Source organism: Lagenorhynchus albirostris, chromosome 2 (assembly GCF_949774975.1).
Source record: "Lagenorhynchus albirostris chromosome 2, mLagAlb1.1, whole genome shotgun sequence".
In the NCBI taxonomy this organism is placed as follows: domain Eukaryota; kingdom Metazoa; phylum Chordata; class Mammalia; order Artiodactyla; family Delphinidae; genus Lagenorhynchus; species Lagenorhynchus albirostris.
This window is the reverse complement of record NC_083096.1, coordinates 129,800,198-129,810,735: the sequence shown is the minus strand read 5'-3', so window position 1 is coordinate 129,810,735 and position 10,538 is coordinate 129,800,198. Positions and strand designations below refer to the sequence as shown.

The window sequence follows — 10,538 nt, the reverse complement described above, 5'->3', positions numbered from 1 at the left end:
GCTTCTTGGATTCAATGGTTTCTATACTGTACCTTTTCCAGTTCAATTCTGCAAACTCAGAATTCTTCATATTCTCTTCTAGACTACTGTATGTCTGAACTTTAAACTTGCGCCTGTTTTAATAGCCTGAGTTTTCATAAACCAGTGACTCTTTTTCCTCTGGAGCTGGCACAAGTGGGGCGCATCCTTAAATTTTGGTAACGTTTTTGAGGTTCTTTGTTGCTGTAGTGGCTTCCAGTGATCTACACAAAACAAATGTCATGAACTGCAGTGTCTCTGCTTCAGAATGCCCAAGTTTGTGTGATTTAAACCAGGGAATACTAGCTCTTTCAAACTATTGGTTGCTAAAATTCTCTGTGATGAATACTTGCCTATGTACTTATACGTGTAAGAGGTTTAAACTGATGGTACCATTGAAATTAAGATTTTTTTTTGGTCATGCATATTTTTGTATTGGTTTTCTTTCTTTTCCTGTTTTCCTTGACAATAGTATCAATGGATCATATTCGTTAAATTCTAAATCTGCCATGTTTTAGCTCTGTTACCTTGGCCCAATTATTTTTCTGATCCTCTGTTCTCTCATTAGAAAAAATAGATGAAAATAATCTCACAGATTGTTATGGGGATCAAATGAAATATTATATGGGAAAGTACTTTGTAAGTTTAAAGCCTTTCACTAATACATATTATTTCTGTATTCTTAAGGATCATTGATTATTTGGGAGCCTAACTGTTATCCTCTATTCTTTTTCTCTCCTCTCAAATACCTTTGCACTGATGTCTTGGATTTTTGCATTTTGTGAACCTCTTTCCTCACATGTTAGATTTAATTGGCTTGGTAAATTGTGATATTTACTTATACACGTGCCTTGTGTACATTCAAATATTAGTGTGGAGAATACAACTAAGCTACTTATTTGTATTTAAGGATACCGAACTGTTCTTTTTTGTGTGTGTCTTGTTTTCCCCTGCAGGTCTTAAAAATTGTCAGCAAAGCTGCACTGAATAACAGACGCCCTAAAAGGGGCTGCTGTTCCCCTTTATAATGAAGAAAAGCAGGAGTGTGATGACAGTGACGGCCGACGATGTAAGTTCCAAACATCAGAGTTGCCGATTCCACCCACTCTTTGCTCAATAAAGAAGTCACTCCGTAATTCTGTTCCAAGGGCAGGCAAGGTTGTCTAATAGTACCACTCTGCCTCTAGGTGCTCCTGTGACCTGGCCATTGCCAGCCCTTGGACCCAACACTCTGCATGCTAGGCAGCAGGCACACTGCCCTCTCTGCAGCTTGGAGAGGGGCTCAGTTTGAGCTTTGTGATTTTCATTTACAAAACCACCAATCTGTGGAAATTTTTCTTTTCACCCTGTTTTCATTTCTTTTTTTTTTTTTTTTTTCCCCCACTACACAGGCCTCTCACTGTTGTGGCCTCTCCCGTTGCGGAGCACAGGCTCCGGACGCGCAGGCTCAGCGGCCATGGCTCACGGGCCCAGCCGCTCCATGGCATGTGGGATCTTCCCGGACCGGGGCACGAACCCGTGTCCCCTGCATCGGCAGGCGGACTCTCAACCACTGCGCCACCAGGGAAGCCCCTGTTTGCATTTCTTGATGACTTTCTTGCACACTTTTATCCAAGTTCAGCTGATCCTTGAGTCATCTCCTATGGTGGGGTCTTTGACAGCTGTTTGAAACCCATCCTCTAGGACTTGGCTCAAGTGTGGGCCTCAGACCAGCAGCACTAGCGTCACCTGTGTATTTATTAGAAATGCAGAATTTCAGAACCATCTCTCAGACCTAAAGTTCAGAATTTATTCCCAAGGTGATTACATATGTACATTATGTACATAGGTAAATTTCCATTATCTTCACTAAACAAATTCTACTTATTATTCAAGGCTAAAAAGAAACCGCATTTCCTTCCCAAAGCTTTCCTGGAAACCTAAGGATTTTAACATTTAATTATATTCTTTGATTTACTCATTTTACAAATATTTTTGAGGACCTACTATGTACCAAGTACATTTTTAATATACGTAAGTCCCAGGCTGACTACATATGTACATTATATTTGAGAAGCTCTGCTCTGGGTCATTTGAAGAAGTCTGTAGATTCATCATTTTTAATAGCTTTGCCTCTTGGTCAGCAGATATTATCTTTTTTGCTTTCAATTGACCAGTCCCCCATTAGTGTGTTTTTAATTGTCCAGTGTTTACTCAGCTTCTGTTTGTAATTGAGCCAAAAATTATATGCCACTAATCAGATGTGCAGAAGGAAGGAAGGGAGGGAGGAAGGAAAAAGAAGTCATTTTCCTTGCTGTCTGTAATAGCTCATCTTGTTAAACTTCTATTTCACAGATGGGGGAGGGGCTGGGAGGAACTTGAACTTGGTAATTAATAATGTAAACTGGTATCTTTTGAGTAAATGCCCAGTTTATGAGTATTTCTCCAAGTTCTTACTCCTTCCCTTCCATGTAGGCAAGTGGGAAAACAACATTAATTGACATTATAGTCACAGGTGTGTGGTATTGTCCTTGTCTTGTATTTCCACTGGTTCTTACTGTTGTCCTATTGAGGAATAGCTCATTTCCCCAGATATTTGGTTGTCAGTCTCTGCCCTTGATCCAGTGTGCTTAGGCACATGGTAGGTATAACAGGTGATGAGTGCTCTCAGCCTGAGCAGGGGACCTTCTCAGCTCGCTGTAAATTTGACATTCTCCCCTGCTGCCTGGGCTCTTCACCTAACCTTTCAGTGGAGCTCTGATTGTTTAAAAGACTCAGCTTTGCTTTCTGTGCAGCCCTTACCTTTGGGCTGCTCACCCCATGAACCCCTGGTCCCTTTACCTTATGCTGCAGAAAACCCCTTGAAGAGCAAGCTGAGGCTAATTCTCAGTTTTCTTCTCTGTCCCTATCTGGGTTTGTAAGAACTTCCAGGACCCACAAATGCAGAGTGAGACTTCGTTGTGCCATGAGGCTCTTGCCCACCAAAGCACACTCCTTTGCCATTGCCTTTTCTTCTCTTTTGTGTTGAGACACTTGGTTAGTGATCTAGTCTCATCGCCTGTGCCATATTTCCTTTTCTTCTTTCCCCCTTCCCTGCTCCTTGACCACAAGGGAACTGCCCTTAAGTCATATTCTAAGTCCTCAGTACCAGTGGTAAAAAGCTGTGTTCAGACCTTCATGCTCTGGTTAGGATATCTAAGGGGAAACTTCTGGAATTTGGAAATTCTGTTTCTCTTAAAAAAAAAAAGCTTGGGGTTGTCCCATAATACTATTTGTATACTGTGTGCTCCAGATTCTATTTCTTTGGAAGAATAAAACTAAGCAATGCATCCTGTCTATAAAGGATGATCAATGATTTTTTTCCTTTTCATTCTATCATTGCAGTAATAATCCTAATCCTCTCTAAGGTAATGGTTACCACAATCAAAAGACAGGGAAGGTTGCATAGAAGAATGTACAAAAAAGAAAAGCACATTTGAAGAATACTAACCCCACCTAGACTGGTGGGGTTAGTATTATTACCTAGATTTGCACTGTCCGACATGGTAGCCACTAGCCACACGTGACTATTAAGCACTAGTACGAATGGGGAGGTGCTGTAAATGTGAAATACATCTTGGATTTTGATTACATAATAGTACAAATAGAAAGAATATAAAGTATGTTATTAATAATTTTTGATATAGATTACATGTTGAAACAATATTTTGGATATACTAAGCTAAGTAAAATATACTATTAAAAGTAATTTCACCTGTTTCCTTTTTTTTTACTTTTTTAATGTGACTACTAGAATATTTAAAATTATACATTTGGCTCCCATTTGTGGCTTATACTTTATTTCTGGTGGACAGTCATAACCTAAAACTTTTCACCATGCACCTCAACCTTTCCAGTATACTACAGAAGATCATATCAAATGTTACACACAGTATCTCTTCCCTTACAACAAAAGCAAATTGGCAGATATTATATTTTTTTATACCACACTCTGAAGAAAGGTTCACCCTTAAGTCAAGGATATTTTATTATATTCTCATTATTTCAGCTCAACAAACAGTTACTCAGCGATTTAAATATTCACCTAATATTAATTTAGCACCTATTATACACTCCACACTGGTTAGGTTCTAGGGATTAGAGTCCTTGTCCCTTTGTAGCTTATATTCTAGAGGGGAGGGTGTACATCAATCAATAAATTATAAAATAATCCCAGCTATGATAAGAGCTGTGGAGAAAAATGAAGTTGGTCAGGGAGCAAAAAATGGTTGGACGGTGACAATAGGTGTTCATAGAAGGATAACATGAAGAGAGTAAATATGGACAGTGAGGACATATAAGCATTGAGGGAGTGAGTCCTGTGAAGACCTGGGGGAAGAGAGTTTCTGGCAAAGGGAACAGTGTGATTTCCAAAAGTAACATTCAAATTAATGTTTTTTCCCCCCAAATCTTTGATCTGATGTGTGGTGTAGTTGGCCAGTATCATGCTGATTAAAATAGGAAAATAAGTCCAAGATCACCAATTCAGTAGTTTAGAATTGACTGAATTAGATTTTGCCTTTGAGGATGTTAGCAAATTTGGGGCAGTAATTATGAGTATGAATTAGAAAGTTTGAGGTAATTATGAATAACTCAACTTAGGTTAATGTGTTTGCATAACAATGTTACTGTTTTTAGTATTTAACTTAATTTCTAAAAAGCTATTCCATTAAGCTCTTTTGTGGCAATGCATTTGCACATTAACTGAGGTCTTTTGAAACAGATTCTTCAAAGAATGGCTACAAATCTGTAAATTCAAGCTTGTTCCCAAGTCAGTATGGGATATATTTTGTGATAGGTGTGACTTTGTTACTTTTCAAATAACAAGTACCAAATAAATACCCATTTAGTTTATTCACTGCAATTAAACCTGGTTGGTAATATTTCCATTTCTAAAAGAGGAAAAATATCCAATAACTTTATTATAAGACTATTGTGGTTGGTGGTTTAACTAAGTGACATCTCATTTCTGTTCTTTGGTACAGTGTTTCTTGTATGGGTGGTAAAGTATATGCTTTACCACCCATACAAGAAACACTGCTTTGCTTTCCAGATAATCAGTGCTTTCTTTACATGCATATTTGGAACAGACTGAGTTATAAAAGTTCTGACTTTTAGTTTGTTCTTGAATCTCTTTAGGAAGACTTTGTCTCTCTTAAGACTTCCTGTCTCCTCAACTAGTCTCTAAGTCTTTTGAGAAAGAAACTTACATATACTATGCTTTCTCCTCAGCCTATTTCTAACACATACACATGCGTGCGCGCACACACACACACACACACACACACACATATAAGTGCTAGGCCTACAGTAGATTTAATATAACCAGTTACTAAACAGTAAAACACTGGCCACATTCCAGAATATTTCAAACTCTGGAAAATTGTAAATTGTTTTGTCTCCTTCCTGTTACTGAATTGTGGTTCTACTGAATTTTAAATAAGTGGTATTCCAAAACCATAAGTCAAGCACAAAAAATATGATGATATCCCATTTCCAGGTGGAGAGAGTGGGGCCCCTGAAAATTGTCAGGCCTATTCATGCCCAGATTTTCATCATGAAAATGTGGTTTTGCATGGATGAGATAAGCATAATCACTAGAATACAGGTTCTGTCTCTTTTTGCTGTTGTATCCTTTCTTAAGTAGCACAGAGCAAGACTTTAATAGGTGTGCAGAAAATATTTGTTGAATGAACCCAGCTAGACCCTTAAACTTCAGTTAATTATCCTTGTATGAACTAGTATAGGGATGGGTGGAGGAGTGGTGGGCGGAGAACTTTAGTTTGTTTAAACCTAAGGCAGTCTAGTCCCAGGCTCTCCTAAGTCTATTCTGAAGGGCTAGTAGGAAGTACGTGTCTTTTTAGGGCTACAGAATGACTTCCAGGTGAGAGACCTTGGCCTGGTGTTAGGACTTCCATTATTGCTTAAGATACGAGTGGAGAGTGACAGTTACAACTTTTAAACTCCAAGTTGCTATCAGTGGCTACTTGCATTGCTGTAACATTTCTTGTCTTTAAGCCGGTATGAATGGTGATGCAGGCAGAGGTTCTTTTGGGGCTTCCACTCCCCACAGTACCAGGAACCAGAGTCACCAAGAGATATAGGAAGAATGAATAACTCTTATTATTGGTTATAATACAATGCCTCTATCTTCTCACAAGTATTTCATTCATGTCAGCATTAGGGCATATATTGAACACATGGCAGTTCAATTCGGGACCAGATAAAGTATATTCTTCTTTTTCTGAGCTCTTATATGTTTGACCAGAAAAAAAAAACTCACCCCCAAATCCCCTCAACTCTGAGGAGACCTTTTATAAGAATAGGAAAAGTCAGTTACCCGGTTACCCACAATTATGAGTATCTTGCTGGCCTGAGATAGAAAATGTATTTACTTTAAAACATTGAACAAGAAATGTTATAATTTAGCTAGTATAGTTTGTTCCCGTGTTGCAGAATGATAACCCTGCTGTCCAAAATCAAAGAAATGAAAGAATATTAGGAACCTAATATGAAAGAACCTAATATGAAAGAACCTAATATGAAGTTCCTAATATGAAGGAACCTAATATGAAAGAAAATATCTTTCATATTTTCTATGAAAAGCTTTCGTTTTAGCAAGTTAAAAAAGAGAAAGAAAAGAAGAATAATTTAAAAAAAGAGAAAGAAGATAAAAAGCCCTGCAATGCACATGCTTCTAACTGGAAAATATTATCAACAGTCCTGAAGATCACCAAGACTATGCAACTAATGTGTTTAAGATTTGAGAATTAGCCCCTTGTGCCTACGTGTTTTCTCTTAAGCTTTTGACGTCAGTGTTCGATTCTGATTGTGAGATAATGAATCAGGACTTTATGAGTGACAGCTTGATCATTTAGCTTCTTATTTTACTCCATCGTGCATCATTTTAAACATTTGAATTTCATTTTCTTTTTCTCTTTTTTCTTTCCCTGTGGTTCCTCTAGAATGTTAAAGATTATTTTGAATGCAACTTGAGTAAATCCTACAGTTCTTCTAGTAACACACTTGGGATCGACCTCTGGAGAGGGAGAAGGTGTTGCTCAGGAAACTTGCAGTTGCCACCACTGTCCCAAAGACAGAGCGGAAGGGCAAGGACTCCTGAGGGAGATGGCATTTCCAGACCGACCACGCTTCCTTTGGTGACACTTCCAAGCATTGCTATTACAACTGTGAGCCAGGAGTGGTGAGTAGCCCCCAACTTAAATGTCAGTTCTAAGTTTTATTTTCCAGTTACTCCTGGTACAATTTCTTGTTATTAAAATGTTAGTTATCTGTGGAGTAACTAAGGCTTTTGACATTTTGAGAATTTGTTTCCCTTTGGGTAGCAAAATGAGGAGTGGAGGTATCTCCTACGTCTTAAGATTGGAAGGGGCCTATTGAGGAAGGAATGAGATGCATTTTTATTAATGACAAGGAAAGCAAAATTACTGCCTATGATCTTTTTTAAAAAAAAACTATTAGTGTATGTCAATATGATGTTTTAATTTAGAAAAGCAAAGTTATATGAGTGCCTAAAGGAAGCAAAACGTATATATTATATAGATGAATGACAGGAGATAGTCTTATTACTGTACTCAAAATATAATTATTCTTAGCTTCTTTTTATTATAATCCCACTTTACTAATTTCAGTTTGTGGTTATCTAGAAAATAAAACACTTCATTATAAATCAAAAAAGGAATGAAGATTGTACTATGAGAGATGCTTGGACTGTTTTGCAGAGTCTATGTTTGTGAAACAGGCTATTTTAATCTAGTGTTGAAACGTTATTTGAATACGTATAATTTATAACTGTGGTTAAAATTGTGCCATGATATTTCTTCAAATACGTGTTTTTAATCACATGTTTAGTTTTTAGCACTTTCTCTGGTTTTTCTTTTTGCTCTACATAATTTCCAAATATTTTCCAAGAATAGTCTGCTTACATAACAGGGAGGCTTATTAAAAAGAAAAATATTTTCTCTATGTTTTATTTTAAATTATAATAATATGGTGCTTTAAAAATCACTTTTCATTTAACTCATTTGTTAAGGAGAAAAACTAAATATATTAAATCATTGTGCAATAATATCACAGTAAATCCTTAAAATATGTAGTTTTTATGGTGTGCTGTATACCCTTGCCACATGCTGAGCTGTACAGTGCTGATGAGTAGTCCATTATGTGCTCATTGAATGATGCAGGAAATCTTTTAGTTGGTGGTTATCAAATACACTAAGAATTAGATCACTGAGACTTCAGCTATCACAGTTATTAGCCTGAAATGGTTCATCATTCTGTATGTGATAGAGAAGCATGTGAACATGTCATAGGGGGAATGGGTTAAAAATTTGAAAAGCACTGACTAACATCTGCTCCTCAGCTGAATTAACATTAGAATAGTCATAACCAATCATTGAGCACTAAAATGGGCATATTGCTTCTGCATTGCTTACTCAGTCACATAACTTATGTGTTTAGTCTTGGTTTGCTTCTGCATGATGGCAGATTTGGAGTTCAGAAGATTTCCACAGAGTTATTTTTCAGCAGCTTGGCACTGGTGCAGTATTACCAGTTGTTACAATATTGAAATGCTTCCATACCAGTTGGTAAATATGTGCTTTCTTGAGCTCTCTGATTGCCCTTATTACTATTCCAGACGCTTCCCCAGAAGCAAATTCCTTACAAACCAACAGCTAAAGAGGTGATGACTGGCACAGCAGGAGTCCAGTTTTGTTGGTCGTTGGTGTTTTATGTGTTAGAATAACACTCCAGATAAAATGTACCTTGCAATGTTAGAGCACCTTGCGATGCTGGAGTTCATTTTACTCAAAGACCCTTTGGGAGTTGCAGAATTGTTCCTTCCTTAGAAGTATCGAATCTAGACTCTGACATGTGGGGCACACTTGTCTACCTTTCTAAATTGAATATATTCATCTGTACAAAGAGAGTAATTGTACTCACCTCATAGGCTATTGTAAGGATTAAATACGGTAATATCTCCAAAATGCCTACTTTAGTAAAAAGCACATGTTAGGCAATCAACAAACATTAGTTTCTCTTCTCTTGATCATTATCCATTAAAGCCTTTTGAAAATTAGAAACCATGTTTCAAGTATCACTAGCCTCATGCTGAGTGAAATGGAAGATTTAGCCATTATCCAGTTTGTCATGCAGTCAGCCAACACCACATATTAGTAATTCATTTATAATATGTCCGTTTTTTTTCAGTTACCTGGATAGTTTTTAAAGTGTGAGAGTATTCAGTCATTGACTCCAAATTTATTTTTAAGTATAAGCAGCTAAAAGCATATCAATACATCCCTTAAAAATACTTCCTTTGCAATATTGATGAGTACTGGTGGAATTGCTGGCAGAGGAATCTAATTGAAAAATCATTTGATTAGAAGTGAGGAAGTAGGGTTCCAGATACCATCATTGCCATCAACTTGATGAAAGGTTCTAGAGGTAAGGGGTGCAGCCTACAGTCATGTGTGAGAAAGAATTACACTCACTACTTAGAACACGGAGAATGTGGAATCAATCTCCAGGTCTAGACAAGGGGTCAATAAGCTTTTTCTGCCAGTTAGTAAATATTTTTGGCTTTGTGGGCTTTATAGTCTCTGTTGCCACTATACAACACTGCCATTGTAGTGTGAACATGGCCGTAGACAGTACATAAATGAATGTGTAGCTCAGCTCCCATGAAACTTTACTTACATAAACAGGCAGCAAGCTAGATTTTGCCTGCCAGTCAGTTTGATGACTCCTATTCTAGACTAGTAAAAATCTCTAGGATATGATTCCTGCTCTGATAATTGCTTTGACAATTTTTTTGTAACTGGGTGAAACTGACCTTGAGTTCCTGGTTGGTGTTCTAAATATGTCAAAAGTCTGGGAATATGTGCTACAGATCAAGTATTTAAAGCCAGTGAAGGAATTTGAGTGAGAACAAATGAAAGTTACTGCCCAAGGTATATAAAGTTAAATAGAAAAACATTGATATAAATTTAGCCCTTGTTTGGGGAGAGTATATTGATGAAGAGAGGTGGCCATCACTGCAGGCAAAAGGCCTGGAATGGAAGGACAATGATTTGATTTACTATGGAGAAAGAAAGAGTGAGGACCTGAGTCCAGTTGGGTGGACTTCCATCTTGCTACCTTTGGATGAGTTTCTTTATCTTACAAAAACTCAAATGAATAAACAGTGGAGATGTTACAGCTTTTCAGAGCTGTGTGAGAAAGAAAATGTAATATATGTAGCACTTAGTGGTTATTTTGATGTTATTGTTATTATTGTTTTTTTATTGTTATACCTGGACTGAATAGCCAGAATTATGCATTTTCTATTATTGGGGGTTCTGGAGGAACTTCACCACTTGAGTTATTGGAACCATCTTGGAAATATGATGAAAGGAGAAGTCAGATATGAAAACAAGATGTTATCCTCATTACTGATAAAGTTAATATTGGAATATGTACTCTGTGTCTGTGGGCAAGTA

General features: G+C 37.3%; 1 protein-coding gene across 1 annotated transcript in view; it reads left to right on the top strand.

The window, feature by feature from the left end:
* The first annotated feature begins 1,045 nt into the window (after nt 1-1,045).
* The window catches only part of PDE4B (phosphodiesterase 4B), a 486,031-nt gene continuing 476,538 nt past the window's right edge, over nt 1,046-10,538 (top strand). The window contains exons 1-2 of the mRNA XM_060139825.1: nt 1,046-1,087; nt 7,002-7,240. Of these exons, the coding sequence (XP_059995808.1) occupies nt 1,046-1,087; nt 7,002-7,240 (281 nt within the window). The remainder of the gene's footprint in view (nt 1,088-7,001; nt 7,241-10,538) is intronic.